The 19483-nt window shown below is 45.9% G+C and overlaps 2 protein-coding genes across 13 annotated transcripts; both read left to right on the forward strand.

Moving 5' to 3' along the window:
- The first annotated feature begins 307 nt into the window (after nucleotides 1-307).
- On the forward strand, nucleotides 308-12918 carry chkb (choline kinase beta). Of its 12 annotated transcripts, none has more exons than XM_042109836.1 (13): nucleotides 308-1037; nucleotides 1208-1316; nucleotides 1730-1843; nucleotides 2138-2271; nucleotides 2595-2699; nucleotides 5477-5535; nucleotides 5820-5907; nucleotides 6382-6490; nucleotides 7196-7293; nucleotides 9003-9084; nucleotides 9424-11274; nucleotides 11483-11563; nucleotides 11615-12918. In XM_042109836.1, exons 1-11 carry the CDS (start codon nucleotides 586-588, stop codon nucleotides 9478-9480), a joined length of 1407 nt encoding a protein of 468 aa, XP_041965770.1. In that variant the 5' UTR covers nucleotides 308-585; the 3' UTR covers nucleotides 9481-11274; nucleotides 11483-11563; nucleotides 11615-12918. The 12 variants fall into 12 exon arrangements, with proteins under 12 accessions (XP_041965770.1, XP_041965774.1, XP_041965775.1 ...); XM_042109840.1 differs by having other exon boundaries at nucleotides 11696-12918; XM_042109841.1 differs by having other exon boundaries at nucleotides 11483-11533; nucleotides 11696-12918.
- A 579-nt stretch (nucleotides 12919-13497) lies between these two features.
- On the forward strand, nucleotides 13498-19387 carry LOC121723756 (kelch-like protein 42). Its single transcript, XM_042109826.1, has 4 exons — nucleotides 13498-14386; nucleotides 14489-15220; nucleotides 16839-17139; nucleotides 17957-19387. Exons 1-4 carry the CDS (start codon nucleotides 14129-14131, stop codon nucleotides 18295-18297), a joined length of 1632 nt encoding a protein of 543 aa, XP_041965760.1. The 5' UTR covers nucleotides 13498-14128; the 3' UTR covers nucleotides 18298-19387.
- Nucleotides 19388-19483: the final 96 nt, after the last annotated feature.

The raw sequence follows: 19483 nt of genomic DNA on the forward strand, positions 1-19483 counted from the left end.
GTTTCTGCAAGCTCAATATGGATTATAGGTCAAAAGTTGAATGAACGAGTAGTCACGTCCTTTCGATTTCTTACAGGTTAGGTCGTTGTTGCCCACAACACACTAGCTTTCTGCTAATGAATGACGTCATTGAGGCTTTTTAGAACAAATAAGTGACTCAAAAAATATAATACTCAGCGGTTTGTATTTTCTCTGCCCCCTCTTTCGACTGCAACATTCGTAATATAAAAAATATATCCCGAGAAAAGTGGATTTGAGGGGTACAGCTCCATAGGCCTCCATTCATTCTGCACTTATTCGTGAGCGCCCTCATGTGGAACCAGAAGAGGAACTGCAACCAGTTCAGAAACCGGAAGTTTCCCGAGAGTGGCGGTTCTCCCCTTGTTAGACATTCTCTGTTATAACCGTAGCCGTCGGGAATATAAGCGATGCAGTGCCGTTAGAGCAGCTCTTTGAACAGTCGACCCAAATAACTAGCTAACCAGCCACTAAACAATCGGTCGAATTCGGTCTTTGGTCAAGGCTATCGCCACCAATAAACCGGTTCCTCTCGTAACTTTGTCATCATGCGGTCTAGCCTATCAGATGATTCTTAGTGTTATCACATCCCTTTCAGTGCGACTTTCTGCTCGCTCACTGTCACTCCCGGTTCTTCGCTCCACTCTCGTAACCCATCCACACCCAACGACACACTTCAACAGGCAGCACGCCACGATGCAGTCGAGCCGACACACTACTGTCAGCGGCGGTGCTTCTCTCAAACCCGGAGCCACCAGGGGAATATCTTCAACACTCACGACTGACAACACTAGTCCTGCGCTTGGGGCCAGGCTGGCGATTAACGACATACAACGGAGGACACCGAGTCCCCGTGGTGCGAATGGGGATGACGACTCCGAAGCGGAGTCCTACCGGGACGGGAGAAGAGACGAGGTCGACCGGGATACTCGCGGAAGAGCCTTCGCTTGGTGTCGAGACTTTCTGTCCGGGTCGTGGAAGACCATCTCTGAACAGGACTTTCAAATTAGTATAGTCAGGTTTGTTGTGACAAGCCAAATAGTTTATGGAGTTTATGAAAAAGTTTTCTCATATTTTTCTGTAGTTATGTTTCTGTAGTCATGTTAGTTGCTTTTTTATCTCCTAGTTCCTTCTCTCGCTCGCTCTCTCTTTCTTTCTCACTGTGTGTGTGTGTGTTTTGGGTTCGTAGTGGAGGACTCAGTAATCTCCTCTACAAGTGCAGTTTGCCAGAACATGTCCGTCCAGTTGGCGATGAACCAGCCCGTGTGCTTTTACGGATATATGGAGCCATCCTACAGGTACGGAGCACACTGGTGCAGTTCGGCGTTGATTGTACTGTCCTGAGAAGAGACCACCGGCCCTTCCCTCTCTGCTAATAATCAGCGGATCAGGGTCATGACTAACCTGTCTGTTGTCAAAAACTGCGAAACTGCGTGGAATTAATGGTGGAATGGCCGCAATAAAGGCAATAGTTTTATTCAGTACATTTATCTGATGAAAAAAAAACATTCAAACACTCATGGAGATAGAAATGAAGTTATGTCAGTGGTATGGGTAGACTAATCGGTCTGTGGATCATAATTGCACTGTGTAGTGTAGACTTGGCTCATATTAAAGGTCATGGCTTATGCAATCATGTTATCATGTACATTCAATTATGTTTTCCCTTCTTGTTTGTCTGACTGTGTGTGTGGGGGGGTGTGTACTACAGGGGGTGGACTCTCTGGTCTTAGAGAGTGTGATGTTTGCCATCCTGGCAGAGCGAACTTTGGGTCCTCGACTGTTTGGGATCTTTCCTGAGGGAAGACTAGAGCAGTACATACCTGTAAGGCTCTATCTATTACACACACACACACAGAGACATCGCAGACATACATGCCTGTCTCTCTATATCTCTCTCTCTCTCTCTCTCAAATCAAATCAAATTGTGCTTTATTGGCATGAATGAAATGTCTCTCTCTCTCTCTCTCTCTCTCTTACACACACACACACACACACACACACACAAACACTTACAAACCTATTCATTCTCTCGCAAAAACACATACCAGCAGACATGCCCACTTATACAGTACTTTGTCTCACTCACTCACTCTGATTGTCTGTGCCTTACCTGCAGAGCAAACGCCTGCGCACAGACCAGTTGGCCATTCCAGAACTCTCTTCGGAGATCGCCATGAAGATGGCACGTTTCCACGGCATGAAAATGCCCTTCAACAAGGAGCCTAAATGGCTCTTCGGGACCATTGACCGGTACACAGATCAGCTCCTGACTTTTACAAATACACATTTGACAAAATACAACAGTATAATGTAATCTGCAGTTAACCAGCTAATTAGTCAAATAAGTGAAATGTGGATCATTGTGCCCTGAAAAATAGAGAAAGTTTCAGAATTCAGTTTCAGAGATTTAGAAAAATAAAAGTTAAAAAAAACATGGGAATGTTAACATGCACACCCAGACATCCCCCACAGACACACACACACACACACACCCCAGAGCAGCAGAGCAGCAGTCTCGCTCCAGAGGTTAACAGTTATGTGTGTGTTTGTGTGTGTGTGTGTGTGTGTCACAGGTACATGGAGCAGATAAAGACTCTGAAGTTTGTCCGGGACGCCCACATAAAGAAGTTCAACAAGCTGATGAAGTATGACCTGCCCAATGAACTGGACAACCTGAGGTGAGACAAGAGAAAGAATGAATGAAAGAATGAATGAATGAATGAATGAAGAGAGAGGGAGGATCCAAAAGTCCATCAAGTTTTTTTCTAAATAGATAGACAAGCAGGATGGGGGAGAGGAAGAGAGATACAGAGAGATAGTGTGAAAGGGGAGAGTGAGTGAGGACAGGGCGAGAATGTGCTAGACGGAGGAGGAGAGCGTGAGAGGCCCTGAAAATGAGGGCTTGGAGAAGACACGCTGCTGCTGGGTCAGACAAGCAGAGATTGACAAGAGTCTCACTGGATGCCTGAGGCTGCTGTGGGGTGGCCTGTGCTCTGCTGTGCTTTGCTGTGTTGTGCTATGCTGTGTTGTGCTGTGCTGTGCTGTGCTGTGCTGTGCTGTGCTGTGTTGTGCTGTGCTGTGCTGTACTGTACTGTGTTGTGTTGTGTTGTGTTGTGTTGTACTGTACTGTACTGTGTTGTGTTGTGTTGTGTTGTGTTGTACTGTACTGTACTGTGTTGTGCTGTGGCCTGTGCTGTGTTGTGCTGTGCTGTGCTGTGCTGTGGGGTGGGGTGGGGTGGGGTGGCCTGTGCTGTGCTGTGCTGTGCTGTGCTGTGCTGTACTATGTTGTGTTGTGCGGTGGGGTGGGGTGGCCTGTGCTGTGCTGTGCTGTACTATGTTGTGCTGTGCTGTGCTGTGCTGTGCTGTGCGGTGGGGTGGGGTGGCCTGTGCTGTGCTGTGCTGTGCTGTGCTGTGCTGTACTGTACTGTGTTGTGTTGTGTTTAGGGTTGGGCGATGTCCCCTAAATTGGCATTTGACGATGTGTACAGTAAAACATCGTGATGGACGATGATATCTAGCGTCTAGTCTAGGGGGGCGTCTATTAAACACTAATTAATACCTAATACCATATGTCTGTACAGAAATACATTTATAATTTTCTACATAAAAAATAAAAATCAATGTATTATTGATATACGGCCTGATGAAAGTGGACAGCTAAGAGAGACATACTGACCAGACTACCGAAGTTGTGTGGAGGATCTGCTCCAAGAAAATCGTTGTGAAAGACGGATAGACAGTCAATCTGAACACTTGCGTGCTGGGCCTAGCAAAAAAGCTACTTAAGACTACTATCGTTGTCACTCATTTAAAATCTTCAGTAGTAGGCCTACGCTATGCAGCATCCCACGTTATCAGGCCATCTATGCTGACTATGAGGGCGGAGGGAAGTGAAAGTAAAGGGCTGCGATCGCTCAGTCCAGGGCTATAGGGCAAAGTAAAAAAACGTTTACAGATAACGAATCCCGAATCCGCTACTGTCTAGGTCTTTTGCTAAATGCATGAAATTCAAGCCTTACAGTTCAACTCAGGTCGTCTGTTGCCATGAAGGTGTGTGTGTGTGTGTCTGTGTGTTTGTGTGTGTGATTCTATTGACTGTTGATACTGTGAATCTGTTGTGTGTGTGTGTGTGTGTGTGTGTGTGTGTGTGTGTTGAAATGTTCTGTCAAGCTCCTGGAGTCCTTATATGTGGGCTGTAAGCCAGTGAAATACAATACCAAGGGCAGTGTGTGTCTGTGTGTGTGTGTATGTGTGTGTGTGTCTATATGTCTCTACCCCTTCCCCCTAAAGCTTAGCTTGTGATTAGCAGAACTCAGAGGATCTCACATTCCGCACATGCCCAGTTCACTAAATCTGTCTCTCTCTCTCACACACACACACACACACACATACACACACACAGACACACACATATTTGTGCAAATATTTACACACACATCATACACACACATACATAAACACATTCCACACTCATTCTTACCTACTTTTGTGTGCGTACACACACACACACACACACACACACACACACAATTAATCACTTCCACACACACACACACACACACACACACACACACACACAATTAACCACTTCCTCACACACAGATACACAAACGTTCACTATGTGGGTGAAAGGTTAAAGCAATGTGTGTGTATGTGTGTGTGTGTTCTAATGATAAATGATAATGGAACATTCCACTCCCACTCTTCCTGGTATGATGGCCAACGAGGTGCAGGAATTGTTGGTGAACCCCCCCCCCACACACACACACACACACACTCCCCATCATGTAACCAGTAGTGGACCTGATTCTTATAGAGATGTGTTGAGTGTGAGTGTGGGTGTTAGAGATAGAGAGAGAGATTGCATTACTGAGTTCCATAGTAGCAGTAGAATGTGGAGCTGTAATTGTTACTTTCTGAAATGTGACTCAGTCTCTCCAACTCTCTCTCCCTCTCTCCTTCTCCCTCTCCAACTCTCTCTCCCTCTCTCTTTCTCCCTCTCCAACTCTCTCTCCCTCTCTCCTTCTCTCTCTCCAACACTCTCCCTTTCTCCTTCTCCCTCTCTCCTCCCTCTCCAACTCTCTCTCCCTCTCTCCTCCCTCTCTCCTTCTCCCTCTCCAACTCTCTCTCCTTCTCCCTCTCCAACTCTCTCTCTCTCTCTCCCTCTCTCCTTCTCCCTCTCCAACTCTCTCTCTCTCCCTCTCTCCTTCTCCCTCTCCAACTCTCTCTCCTTCTCCCTCTCCAACTCTCTCTCTCTCTTTCTCCTTCTCCCTCTCTCCTCCCTCTCCAACTCTCTCTCCCTCTCTCCCTCTCCAACTCTCTCTCCCTCTCTCCACTCTCCCTTTCTCCTTCTCCCTCTCTCCTCCCTCTCCAACTCTCTCTCCCTCTCCAACTCTCTCTCTCCCTCTCTCCTTCTCTCTCTCCAACTCTCTCTCTTTCTCTCTCTCTCTCTCAGATCACTGCTGGCAGCGACTCATTCTCCTGTGGTCTTCTGTCACAATGATGTACAGGAAGGTAAGACACACACACACACACACACACACACACACACACACACACACACACACACACACACACACACACACACACACACATACACAAGCACATAGAAGCGGGTGGTACCAGGCCAGGCCCACTAAAATGGACACCTAATTGAAGCATGGCTGCATTCGTTAAGGGTGTTGCGTTGTGGCCATTGTGCATGGGCGAGTGCGTGTGCGCGGTCACGGTCGGTCACTTCACATGTTATACTGACGTGAACACTTTCATTCGTCCAGTTCTGGCCCCATGTGTTTCAGGGAACATACTAATGCTGGATGGGAGGCAGGCGGACGCTCCAGAGAAGCTGATGCTCATTGACTTTGAGTACAGCAGCTACAACTACAGGTATATGGATATTAAAAAAAGTTTGTGTGTGTGACTGTGTTGACTGTTATATATATATATATATAGACTGAACTATAAGAATTAAACAGCATAATCCAATCAGTAAAGTCAATGTCAGGGACCTTTTTTTTACCTTGACTGTTGTTCCTGTAGGGGCCTTTGCTTAGCAATGTATTGTCCCTGTGCTGTAAGTGTTTATTTGTGTGTGTGTGTGTGTGTCTGTGTGTTTGTGTGTGTGATTCTATTGACTGTTGATACTGTGAATCTGTTGTGTGTGTGTGTGTGTGTGTGTGTGTGATTGTGTTGACTGTTGGTACTGTGGATCTGTTGTCTTGTGTGTGTGTGTGTGTGTGTGTGTGATTGTGTTGACTGTTGGTACTGTGGATCTGTTGTCGCTGGTGTGTGTGTGTGTGTCACTGTGCTGTAAGTATGCTGATGTGCTCTAAGCACTGCTTCGCTCTGCTGTGTCTGTAGGGGCTTTGACTTCGGGAACCACTTCTGTGAGTGGATGTATGACTACACGTATGACCAGTGGCCCTTCTACAAGGCCAACCTGGACCACTACCCCACCAGAGAACAGCAGGTGAACACCACTGCCCCACTAGCGCACCGTTAGCTTCAACCCCATCTGCATGCTATACATGGGAAGCTAACACACGGTTAGCTTCATCACCATCTGCATGCTATACATGGGAAGCTAACACACGGTTACCTTCATCTCCATCTGCATGCTATACATAGGATGCTAACACACGGTTAGCTTCATGTCCACCTGCATGTTATACATGGGAAGCTAACACTGTGTGTGTGTGTGTGTGTGTGTGTGTGTGTGTGTGTGTGTGTGTGTGTTGTGTGTGTGTGCGTATGTATGTATGTGTGTGTCTGTGTCTGTGCTTATCACATGCGGGCACACACACACACACACACACACGCACAGTGGAATCTGAGAAAGTAATTTAACTGCATTTTATGGCAAAAGAGCAGAAGTGGGCTTTTGCTAAAGTCACCTTGTCCAGTACAGAGTCTCTGTAGCAGACTTCAGCAACTGCTGGGCCATAGAGAATGCCACCTAGTGGATTAAATGGGCATAACACCAGAAGGACTAAGCAGCACCACATCAACTCTCACATAATATATAATTAACTGGATATGTTTTTATTTGTCTATTGTGTTGTTGGCACAGGTAAATGTGTGTGTTTGAGAATGGGTAAAAGTGTGTTAAAATTATGTTTGTGTGTGTGTGTGTGTGTGTGTGTGTGTGTGTGTGTGTATGTATTTTTACCTGCAGCTGCATTTCATCCGTCACTACCTGACAGAGAGCGGAGGATACGCTGGCAGAGAGAACCACCTGCAGGCGGAGGAGGAGCTTATGCTCGAGGCCAATCGGTGAGTTCCCTCTTGTGCTGCCATGGCAACATGAGCGTCTTGGTGTAGTAAATTTGAACATGAGTGTGTTCTAGACGTTTTAGGTCTGTTTTCTTGTACAGGGATTGAAGCCTAATCATGGACTAAAAGAGCACTTCAGTGGAGATCTTCACAGAAAAAAGCTTTAGTGTAGGAGGAGGTTTAGTCCATGCAGGGGAAACTGACCTGTAGTTCTTTACATTCGTAATGTATGTGAGTGCATCTCAGGTGTCCAGTTATGTCAGACTGAACATGTGTGTGTGTTTTACACTCTTGCTTATCAAAAGTCTTAAAGGTGTTCTAAGCGATGCTGGGTAATGTCACTTCTGTTGACGTTCAAACAAAACAGAGAGCTAGCTCGCTACTTCCTACCACTCCCTCCCATGCAATTGAAACTCTCCTAAACGTGCATCTCGTCGGTGATTTGCTGGAACAGTTTGTTATGTTTTTTATGGGCAAGGTTTGCCCAAGTTGTTTTGTGGCTGTTTTTGGAGCCTGGGCTGTCCACAGAGGTTGCCTTTTTTTTTCCTCTTTTTTTTTATAGTGTATTCAGGACACAGGCAGCTAGTGGATGGTGAGGTGATGTTTGCTGTGAGTGACAAAAAATGTTTTAGCCTAAAAAATGTATGACATCGCTTAGAGCACCTTTAATGTTAATGTGAATATGCAGGTATGAAAAATTGCTCTTGTGAGTGTGTAAACTAAATGTTATATAAATGTTCTGTGTATGTGTGGGAGTGCGTAAACTGTGAATGTTCTGTTGATGCCGTCTAAATGTTTTGTGAATGTTTTAAATGTTGTGTGAATGTTGTCTAAATGTTGTGTGAATGTTGTCTAAATGTCTTATGGATGTGTCTCAGGTACAGTGTTGGGAACGTTACTTTAAAAAAGTAATTAGTTATAGTTACTCACTACTTGTTCCAAAAAGTAACTGAGTTAGTAACTGAATTACTCTATGATAAGAGTAACTCGTTACCAGGGAAAGTAACTATTTGCGTTACTGTAGTTTTGAGCAGCCAGTTGAAATGAGTAGAACAGACGGGTGTTTGTAGGCTACATAACTTTAGATATTTATTACCGGTAGATAGATAGATAGATAGATACTTTATTGATCCCCAAGGGGAAATTCAAGATATTGCACATCGACAGACCTACGGTTGACTTCAGCCTGTGTCATAGGTTTTTGTTGTGAGGCAGAAAGATCTAGCTTTTGCTGCTTGGAGGACTTTGCTCCGAGTCCTTCTTTACTAGTGGATGGCGAGCTATCATCTGTGGTGGAGGTATCAGTGTTTTTGGCCACTAGCTTTAGATGCATGTGAGATGCTTCATTAAATTAGAGTTGCTTACAACGGATGTCGACAAAGTCTTCGCTCTTGGACATAATGTACACATTACATGCACGTTCTTGCCTTTGACCACAATGAATTTGAAGTAGTGCTTATATCTCCACCTTGAAAATGCCAACTTTTCATCGGATTGCTCCTGACCTCTGCTGTTTCGTCGAATCTCTATTTTAGCTGTTGCATGTTTGTGTGTGGCGTGTGTGCTGGCAAGTGTGTAAAAACACTGGCTCTGATTGGCTATCATGAAACGTGTGAATGTTGTCTAAATGCCCTGTGGACGTGTGAATGTTGTCTAAATCCCCTATGGATGTGTGAATGTTGTCTAAATGCTCTGTGGACGTGTCTTAGGTATGCTCTGGCGTCACACTTCTTCTGGGGACTTTGGTCCATCATCCAGGCCCGGATTTCCACCATAGAGTTTGGCTACATGGTGAGTGGTGTGTGTGAGTGAGTTAACACGTGCTTGTTTGAGTGTGTGTATGTGTGCGTTTGAGCATAAGCTTTGTGTGTGTGTGCTCCCATTTGTTGAGCCTCTGTTTTTGAAGCACATAAGGAGCACATAATCAATCAGGTCAAAAGTACTGTCAACACACACACACACACACACACCTATCACTCTACAGGTCTCTATAGGTCATAGAAGACACTAATAGATCACAGTCTGAAACAAACACAAAGGCCAGATAAATATCCATCTGTCACTATGTTGTCTTAAAACGTAATAAACACAAATGTGTTTGTTTTTGTGTGTGTGTGTGTGTGTTTCTAGGACTATGCCCTATGCAGGTTTGATGCTTACTTCAAGCAGAAGAAGCTATTCGCCTGAAGCCCGCCTGAATGTCTCATCTGGAGTAGTCCCCCCCCTTCCACTCGCACACACACACACACACACACTCACACACTTACACACACTCATCTTCTCTCCCTCTAGAATGGTTTTATTTCCTCTAACTGTGCGAGGAATCCTTCTTGTCATACACCAGTAGTTGCAACAGAACTATAAAGCATGACGGCGGTTTCAAATGAAGAACCTGGGCTTGCATTGTGCTTCTTACCAGGAACGACTGACCTGTCCAAAGTCTATTCCTTTCTGTCATGCTGCTTTAATATCGTTCTTGGCATGTAGACGACATGACGAGACCTGCACGGTAGCACACCAGAGAGTCGAAAGGGTTTAACCTCTTCTAATGCACAACAGGGAACTCCTGACGCAAACAGACAAGCTGTTGCTAGGACCATTAGCCATGTTTAGCACACGCTTTACTAATACACTATACCATTTCTCTGTACTAGCTCACATCTGTGCATCGTGATGTTAGATTAGTTTGTTGTGGACCCAACATATCAGAAGCCTTTGTGTCCACTTCTGTTTACTGCTGTTTAAAACGACAGACTCACTTACGCCTGTGTTTACTGTGGTCACTTTTAAGAGGGCTCTCGTTTAGAATGGCCAGCAGAACTGTGGCTGTAGCCCCCTCTTGTGTATCTTGCCGGTAGTGCGCAAGGCCTTGCTGGAGTGCAGCATTGGTGCCTCCTCAGTCAATTGAATTCATGATGCTTCATAGAATCCCAAATTAGCGCTTATCCTCTGTCTGACAGACACACCTGACTACAGCCCTTACACTTATTAATGTGTAGTGATTTCATCATTTGATACTTTCAGACATTTCATTTTCTTTTATTTTTTACCTGTGCAGGAGCTGTCCAAATGCTTTTTGCAATTTATTTAATTTTATTAATTATTTTTTATTTTCATATTTAATTTATTTTTATGACAGTGTCATATTTCATTAGTTCCATTATATGGGTCCATACTGTTTTGGCATACACCAACCTATAGAAAGAATTTGTTGTGTTGTGTCATGTTGGTGATCTTTAGATTAAAGATTTCTGTTAGTAATATCAGATACACGCCATTTTAAAATAACACATTAACTGTTAAATATGTTCTTTCAATGTTAAACTTAATAGTTTGTTAATGTTATTTTATTCATTCTGTATTGTTAGCCGAGGCTCCTTAATGTAAAGCATGACTGAACTGCTCTATATGGTTATTCATGCGGTTTCATAACTGTGGATTTGGGCGTGCAGCTCAAAGGTGGACACCTCTGTCATGTGTTTCATCATGTGTCATCATCTCTCTCTCTCTCTCTCTCTCTCTCTCTCTCTCTCTCTCCTCTCCATACCTCCATACTCCACCATCCCTCCTTCTCTCTCTCTCTCTCTCTCTCTGTCTCTCTCTCATGCTCTCTCTGTCTTTATATTTCCCTCTGTCTTTATCTTTGCCTTCCTGTCCTTTTAGATCTCTTGTATCTCTGCAGAAGGAAAGCGTTAGCACTGCATTGTTGCCTTACCATGTGTGTAGCCCAGCTGGTTAGCAGGGGTCTAGTTAGCATAGGTCTGGTTAGCATGGGTCTGGGTCTGGTTAGCGGGGGTCTGGTTAGCATGGGTCTGGTTAGCATAGGTCTGGTTAGCATGGGTCTGGCTAGCATGGGTCTGGGTCTGGTTAGCGGGGGTCTGGTTAGCATAGGTCTGGTTAGCATGGGTCTGGCTAGCATGGGTCTGGTTAGCGGGGGTCTGGTTAGCATGGGTCTGGTTAGCATAGGTCTGGTTAGCATGGGTCTGGTTAGCATAGGTCTGGTTAGCATGGGCCTGGTTAGCTGGTTAGCTTGGGTCTGGTTAGCAGGGGTCTGGTTGTGTGATGGAGCTGAGCAGCGTGGAGAGGGAGCTAATGGATGCTCCAGTGTAGGAGGTAAATGTTCTCAGTGCACCACAGTCAGTAATGTTGTGTGTAGCCCAGCTGGTTAGCAGGGGTCTAGTTAGCATAGGTCTGGTTAGCATGGGTCTGGGTCTGGTTAGCGGGGGTCTGGTTAGCATGGGTCTGGTTAGCATAGGTCTGGTTAGCATGGGTCTGGCTAGCATGGGTCTGGGTCTGGTTAGCGGGGGTCTGGTTAGCATAGGTCTGGTTAGCATGGGTCTGGCTAGCATGGGTCTGGGTCTGGTTAGCGGGGGTCTGGTTAGCATGGGTCTGGTTAGCATAGGTCTGGTTAGCATGGGCCTGGTTAGCTGGTTAGCTTGGGTCTGGTTAGCAGGGGTCTGGTTGTGTGATGGAGCTGAGCAGCGTGGAGAGGGAGCTAATGGATGCTCCAGTGTAGGAGGTAAATGTTCTCAGTGCACCACAGTCAGTAATGTTGTGTTGGAGCGGTGCAGCTGATATGGGAGAGGCAGGAGGGTTGAGTGGAAGCTGATAGAAGTTAGGTGCGTTTTGTGTAGCATGCTAAAAAGGTTGTCCGATGAAGCATGACCAGTAGACTTCATGTGTGATTGGTTGCTAATCACTTGATTTATTGACACTCATCTTGATTTTGATTGAACTATTTATTTACTCATAACTCTACTCAGTCTTTGTTCATGGTTTGTTTATTTGTTTTTATTTGTTTGTTTGTGTCTTGCCAGTTGAGTTTGGTTTCCCTCCAAAGATACATATTTTTACTTACCTGAAAGACACAGCCAAAAGAATGTAGACTTCCTCCAGTTATTGGAATGAGCTGTAAAAAAAGACTGTGGTTATGGAAACAGTACGGTGTGGTTTATGGCATTTAAATAGCATACATACAAACAAAGAATGCATTTGATAGGAGAGGAACGATTCTGCCTAATCAACGGGTGTGTTTAATTCTTTAAAACAATAATGAAGAATAGATGAAGTACCCAAAATGTAACTTCAGTGTGTGTGTGTGTGTGTGTGTGAGGGGCCGGATTGATCTGGTAAATGGCCTCCTATACCTACACTGCTAGTCATGATGGCCATGATGTGTTAGTGCTCTGCTTCAGACATTAGGAGATGAGTGTTTACCTGAGGAGGCCACCCGTAGTGGTATGTTTTCATCCCAACACACACACTCTCACACACACACCCGAGATTGACAGTGGCATTAGCACAAGTGTGTGTGGGATATGATGGCTTCGTTCCCTTGGTGTTTGTTTAATCTCAGAATTTAGCATATTGATGACAATCTGTCGTCAGCTAAATGGCTTTACTAACTTCATCTCATCTAAAGCAAGTTTACCACTACATGTGTTTTTACAGTTCCTACCAAAAACCATGGCTTGGTTGACATTAACAACCAGCACTGTTGCTGTAGTTCATGTGTTTGTTCACAACTTTGCTGTTCATTTTGTATTTATTATTTTCTGTCTTTGCATTGACACTGTTGTATCTGTTATGCATATATTACTGCTAATAAACAAAAATAAATAATAATCATGTTTGGAGTGTAATTCTTGTCCAGTTAGTATACTGTGTGTGAAGCTGGAGGGGCACAGACAGGGTGTGTTAATGGACCAATCAGAGGTCATTTTTAGGCCTCTGTGCCTCCCACATGTTCACAGGTTGTCCGTCCCGATCTTGTGAATGCGATATCTTAAGAATGCTTCAAATTTGGTAAAAAATTAAATTATTAAAAAAAACTCAAAATTTTGGCGGTCAAAGTCACTGTGACCACCTGTATTTCCTTTTCTCACGAACGCGATATCTCAAGGATACCTTGAGACACGTTCTTCAAATTTGGTGTGAACATTCACTTGGACTTAAAGATCACCTGATGTATTAGATGTATTACATGCCTGGCCGCACATGAATGTCAACCAGACATTCACCGCTGTGCAGAAGCATAGCATGACAGCACAGTAGTTGTAGTTATTCCCTGCTCTGAACTCGTCTGCACTGGAGAGTGAAACTAAACGACTCGGTAGCATCGTATTTCTGCACAGGGTCCCTAAAGCTCGGGCTGCCTAAAATAGACCGGAGAGGCAGTGTGTATCTGTGTGTGTGTGTGTGTGTGTGTGAGAGAGAGAAGAGAGTCTCCCTGCTCATGTGGCTCCAGTGAACACTTGCTCCAGGAATGTGTGTGTGTGCAGCACTGCCTCTGGACTGAGCTGAGGCCTGCTGAACAGCGAAGCCTGGGACTTGAGTTTATTTCACAGCTGACTGGACTGCCTCTCACCTGGGCAGCTGACTCAGGGCTCCAGCCTGTAGTCCAGGAGGAGCCAGCAGAAAGGGGCTGGGACGGCTGGCAGCGTGAGCCCGTGGGATTGGAAATGCCTATTTAAAGCCGTCTGTTCTGTGCCGTTCCGGGCTGTTCTGCGCTGTTCTATTTGAGGCTCTCTTGGCTTCGCTGTGACCTGTGGGAGCTGCTTCACACTGAGCCCCATATGAGGGGCAGGAGGAGGGGGAGGAGGGCTTGTGTTTAGAGTCCATGGACTGTTGAGGGGGGAGGAGGGCTTGTGTTCAGATTGCTGAGGTAAACAGTGACTGCCCTCAGGTTCACGCATGGACTGTCTCAGTGACCAAATGGAAGCTGGCGTCTGGCCTGTCTCAACGCAAAAGATTGTGTGTGTGTGTGTGTGTGTGTGTGTGTGTGTGTGTGTGTGAGAGATTGAATGTTTAAACAAGTGAGTGTGTTAGTGACGTCATGTTGGCTGTTCTGTGGCGGTGGCTTGCTGTGCTCTGGTTGTGGTTCTGGTCATGGGTGCAGTTCGGATCAAAGTGGGTTCGCACCAAGCAGACCACACAGTTGCCCCTCACACTGGACAGTGACATCACTCAGGAGGAGGAGGAGTCCAGTTACAGCCAATCAGAGGAGTGGAAGACTGACCAATCAGCCAGGACCTACGGTTACCATGACGACGCAGCAATGGTGGCCGTGCAGACAAGCACACACACTTTCTACGTATGTCGGAACAGTCACACTCATGCACGATTCTTAAAGGTCTTACCTGTGCAACAGGTATGCAAGAAGAAATTATATTTGTGTGTGTGTGTGTGTGTACAGGTGGACCTGGAGCGTCTTGCAGAGTGTGGCGAATATTTCCGGGCCCTCTCCCACTCCAGTATGATCGAGACGAGCCAGCGGCGGATTGTTCTAGAACACGTGCCCTCTGAGGTCTTCCACAGCCTGCTGCAGTTCTACTTCCTGGGTCACTTCCGTGTGGCGCCAGCTCACCTGCCCACCAACCTCCAGGTGAGTAGCTACCTGCTCTCCTCCGCCTACACCTCCCGCCTGCTGGCCCTCCTGTCCTCGCTCCTGACCCCGCTCACCTGTCCGGCGTACCTGGAGCTGTCCAAGCGGCTGGGCTGCCCTGAGCTGCGGCAGCAGGTGCTCCTCTACCTGAGCGCTCACCTGTTGGAGCTGCCACACATGAGTCATGCGCTGGAGCCCCGTGAGAAAGAGCTGCTCCCGGACCTGCGCTCCGCCGGAACCCCCCGCCTCTGCTGCCTGCGCAAGGAGAACCTGAGCGCACGGAACGCGCTGGAAACGCAGGCGGTGCGGAGGGTCTTCCGCCTGGAGGAGGGGGAGGAGGTGGAGACCCCGGGGTGGACCCCGCTGACGGAGATGCCGTTCCAGGCGGACAAGTGGTGCTTCACCACAGCGGTGCTCTTCAACTACCTCTACCTCATCGGAGGTTACCGCCACCGGGCCGCCCGCGGATACGAGTTCAAGATGGCCTCCTTCCGCTACAACCCCCTCACCCAGCAGTGGGCCCCAGTGGCGTCCATGATCAAGGTGCACAGCAGCATGCGAGCAGTCCGCTAGTCACGCTTAAAGGGGTGGTTCAGGATTTTGGACATAGAACCTCATTTCCAAGTTAGCAAGTGTGATATTTATCAGTGGAGACCGTTTTCAACACGTTTCATCCAGTCCTTCTAATTGCAGAGTTCGCAGGTGCTAGGCTAGCGCAAGTCAACGGTATGTGTTAGCCTGCCACTAAAAACAGTCTTACCCACTCCAAAGTACAATGTAAGCATTTTAACATTTAAACTTAGCTTAGTAAACTACAAAGCTACAGTGTTAGATAGTGATGTAGTACTCGAGTCCGGTCTCGAGACCAATTTCTGCTTTCTCGGTCTCGTCTCGGACTCGTTCCTTCAAAGACTCGGTCTTGACTCGGTCTCGGACCACAGTGGGAGGAGAAGGACTCGTAATTTCAGACCGAGTCCTCGAGACCAACGCATTTTTTATGTTCATATAAAAAAACAGACAACACATAACAACAATAATAATAAAATGCAATATTGACCGGCATTATTTGAAAATGACATCCCATGGTGCAATGCAAAGATACTGCCGTCAGAGCCGTTTATTTATCGCTATGGCTCTGCTGCCGGTGAGTGTCTGTAGGTCAGCATAGTCCATATTAAGACGTTAAGACTGCTCCTCTAAACAATTCCCAATCTAGCTTAGTCTGTAGGCCTAACTGTTGATTATTAACTGGGGTGATATTAAATTATGAATATTAAAACTGACATTTTTTTATGGTCTTGGTCTCGACTCGGTCTCGACTCCTAAAGGACTCGGTCTCGACTCGGACTTGCTTCCTCAAAGACTCGGTCTTGACTCGGACTCGACTGTATTTGAAAACCAACAGACTCGGTCTCGACCCTTCAAAGACTCGGTCTTGACTCGGACTCGGCATAGGCAGTCTCGTCCCCATCACTAGTGTTAGAATGTTTAAACTACAGTGCAGAGGAGACTATAGCATCTGTCAATACTAGTACTAGAGAATAGGAGTGCCTACATCCATGATCAAGGTGCCCAGCAGTCTGCTAGTCATGCTTATTTCACATTACATTATTCTCAACTACTTATTACACCAATTACACAGTCACTCAAGATGTCAATCTAGTTATGACACCAATCATAATGGAATGAACAGAGTCAACTAGACTATTACACCAAATTTACTGTGAACTGCTACCATTTACACCTGGGATTCGATTCCCAACCTTTTGTTTTGCTACTTAGTTCAGAACGTTGATCAATCATTACCCATGATGATCTCATGCGAAATGTCGAAGTTTATTTTTACATAGCTAGATTGTAATGAAGGATCTGATTAGTTACTTATCTTGGATAAAATGGGGGTTTAATTTTTTTTATTTTATTTGATGTACCGGTATATATTTTTTATCTAATGTACTGGTCAATTGTAATATACCCAATATCTCAGCCGACCCCATTTGAATTTCAGGAGATGATTTTCACTATGAGTAATGCTGTTAATTATTACATCAATTACACTATAACTAATATTATTGACTTTAGAATTTTGGCTTAATGTTTGTGTGTGTGTGTGTGTGTGTGTGTGTGTGTGTGTGTTGTGTGTATTCCTGTGTGTCCACAGCACAGACGTCATTTCAGCGCAGTGGCGTGTGCGGGGTGTGTGTACGCCGTGGGCGGTTGGTACCTGGACTCGCTGGTGACCCCTGACTCAAGTACGAGCCTGTACACCGCCGTGGAGCGCTACGACCCCTGGGCCGACCGCTGGGCCTTTGTGGCGTCGCTGCCGCTCAGCGACTTCCGCTTCAGCCTGTCGCTGGCGCACGACTCACCCCTCACAGCAGCGCGGGGCAACTGCCTCTACGTGCTGGGCAGCATCTACCGGACCGGAGAGAAGCTAGTGCTCCGATACAGCACCACCCACGGTGAGTGTGAGAGTGTGTGTGTGTGTGTGTGTGTGTGAGAGAGAGTGTTTGAGTGTGTGAGTGTTTGAATGTGTAAGGCATCTACCAGACCGGGGAGAACCTGGTGCTCCGATACAGCACCACCCACGGTGCGTATGTGTGTGTGTGTGTGTGTTTGAGTGTGTAAGTGTGTGAGTGTGTGATTGTGTGAGTGCTTGAGTGTGTGAGTGCGTGAGTGTTTGAGTGTGTGAGTGTGTGATTGTTTGAGTGTGTGAAGCACCACCAACAGCGAGAGAGACAGAGGCAAGACACAGGAGAAGCACAGAGTGTGTGAGTGTGAGGGGAAGTGTGTGTGAGGGGAAGTGTGTGTGAGTAGAAGTGTGAATGAGTCCCTGGGATCCTGTATATCCAGTGCTAAGTATAAAGTGCTGTAATTGGTGAAATTGGTTTACCATGTATAAGTACATACTGTATATGAGGGGAATTCTGCATTGTTCTGTCCTGTGGATCACTGCCTGTCTGTCTGTCTATCTGCCTGTCTATCTGCCTGTCTGTATGTCTATCTGCCTGTCTATCTGCCTGTCTATCTGCCTGTCTGTCTGTCTGTCTATCTGCCTGTCTATCTGCCTGTCTGTCTGTCTATCTGCCTGTCTATCTGCCTGTCTGTCTGTCTATCTGCCTGTCTATCTGCCTGTCTATCTGCCTGTCTATCTGCCTGTCTGTCTGTCTATCTGCCCGCCTGTCTTCATCTTTCCTTTCTTGTCTTCCCATCCTTGTTCATATCATTTCATCGTCCCTCTTCCTACCACCCCCCCCTCCCCCCCACCCCACCCCCCAGACTGCTGGTCAGAACTCCTGCCCACTCTGACCCGAACAGATGCCCTCATGCCCAGCCTCTACTTCCTGGGTGCCACAGACAAGCTGCTGGTAATTGGTGGAAACAACACCGAAACCATGGTAACCTCCTTCTGTGTGGACTCTCAGCGCTGGGGGCCTGTCCGGAGCATGGAGAAAACGGCTCTCATTGGTCAGGGGACCGTTGTGGATGGCGAGGTCATCATATCGAGTTTAAAGCATGACTCTGTGATCAGACTGAATACGGACTCTCTCTCCTTCTCTCTCCTCCCATCCCTCCCCATCCCCACCTGCTACGAGAGCCTCTTCCACCTCTACTTTTAACACACCGCAAACATCTTATAAACATCTTATAAATGTCTTACTCAACATGTCTTTCCCTGTCCATGCAGTATGTTGCAACATACACTGTGTCTGTGCAACAGAACTGAGACAGACTTTAGGCAAGCTGCAGCTTCTTAATGTGACACACACAGTGCACCAAACACCACTCCACCTCACGTGTGTGTGTGTGTGTGTGTGTGTGTACACTCAAGTCTATACTATATACACACACACATTCTAATCCACTCTTATGCCATTTCTACAACTAAGACAGTACTAGTATCCTATAGTTATTGTATTATGACGATTTGCTATTGTTATCATTCTGTTTAAATGCATATAGGCGATATTGACTACTTTACACCTATAATTTTCAATGATAATGTTTATTGTTATTATTGTGCATCACTTTGGATAAAAGTGTCTGCCAAGATCCATAACCATATTACTATAAACATGCGTCCCTACCACTGAGTTGGATATCAGGCACATGTCCTTGCAGGACGTATTAATGTGTGTCAGCCTAACCCTTTCATGTCAGCCTGCTTCCAGTTGAAACATTAAACATTAAACATTGTTTCACCATGTTCACAATCTGACCTCTAATTCTCCTTGAGGATACTGTATGCTGTGTGTGGGGTGCTACACACTTAAGATGTGTGTGTAATGTTATGTTGATGTTTCTGTATCGTAGTGTATGTGGGATTCTGCACACTTAATATGTGTGTGTAAGGTTATGTTGATGTTTCTGTACCGTGTGTGTGTGTGTGTGTTAGTTAATGTTAGTGTGCTGTCATGTTTGTTTTATGCCAAACTGGTTGTAGCTGATTGGTTGTTATGTGGGCACCTGGTTGTTGATTAGCCATGACTGCATCATGACTGATTCCAGTGTGTCAGTTCCCTGACCCGATTACCCACCTGAGGGAAGTAACTAGCTGCCAACAAACCAATGCCAACCACACATTAACCTTTCCAAACATGGAACATTCTTTTATTTCTCTCTGTTTGGTTGCCTCTCTATCATTCTTTCTTCTTTCCATTTTGGTTTCTTTCTATCTATATACATTTTAAATATATCCCATCGAGCTCCTCTTTTTATTCTCTATAATTTATTTTGTCCTTTAAACATCTCTCCACTCCTGCAACATCACAGTGTGTTATAGGGGTCATTCTGTGGATATATCTG

Source organism: Alosa sapidissima, chromosome 11, assembly GCF_018492685.1.
Source record: "Alosa sapidissima isolate fAloSap1 chromosome 11, fAloSap1.pri, whole genome shotgun sequence".
In the NCBI taxonomy this organism is placed as follows: Eukaryota; Metazoa; Chordata; class Actinopteri; order Clupeiformes; family Clupeidae; genus Alosa; species Alosa sapidissima.

Excerpts from the sequence above, each read along its gene's own strand:
- chkb (XM_042109835.1), top strand. The coding sequence starts at position 586 with ATGATTCTTAGTGTTATCACATCCCTTTCAGTGCGACTTTCTGCTCGC. Across the intron at positions 1,844-2,137 it reads GACTAGAGCAGTACATACCT|AGCAAACGCCTGCGCACAGA; the intron begins GTAAGGCTCTAT and ends CCTTACCTGCAG. Across the intron at positions 2,700-5,476 it reads AATGAACTGGACAACCTGAG|ATCACTGCTGGCAGCGACTC; the intron begins GTGAGACAAGAG and ends TCTCTCTCTCAG.
- LOC121723756 (XM_042109826.1), top strand. The coding sequence starts at position 14,129 with ATGTTGGCTGTTCTGTGGCGGTGGCTTGCTGTGCTCTGGTTGTGGTTC. Across the intron at positions 14,387-14,488 it reads CAAGCACACACACTTTCTAC|GTGGACCTGGAGCGTCTTGC; the intron begins GTATGTCGGAAC and ends GTGTGTGTACAG. Across the intron at positions 15,221-16,838 it reads CAGTGGCGTCCATGATCAAG|CACAGACGTCATTTCAGCGC; the intron begins GTGCACAGCAGC and ends GTGTGTCCACAG.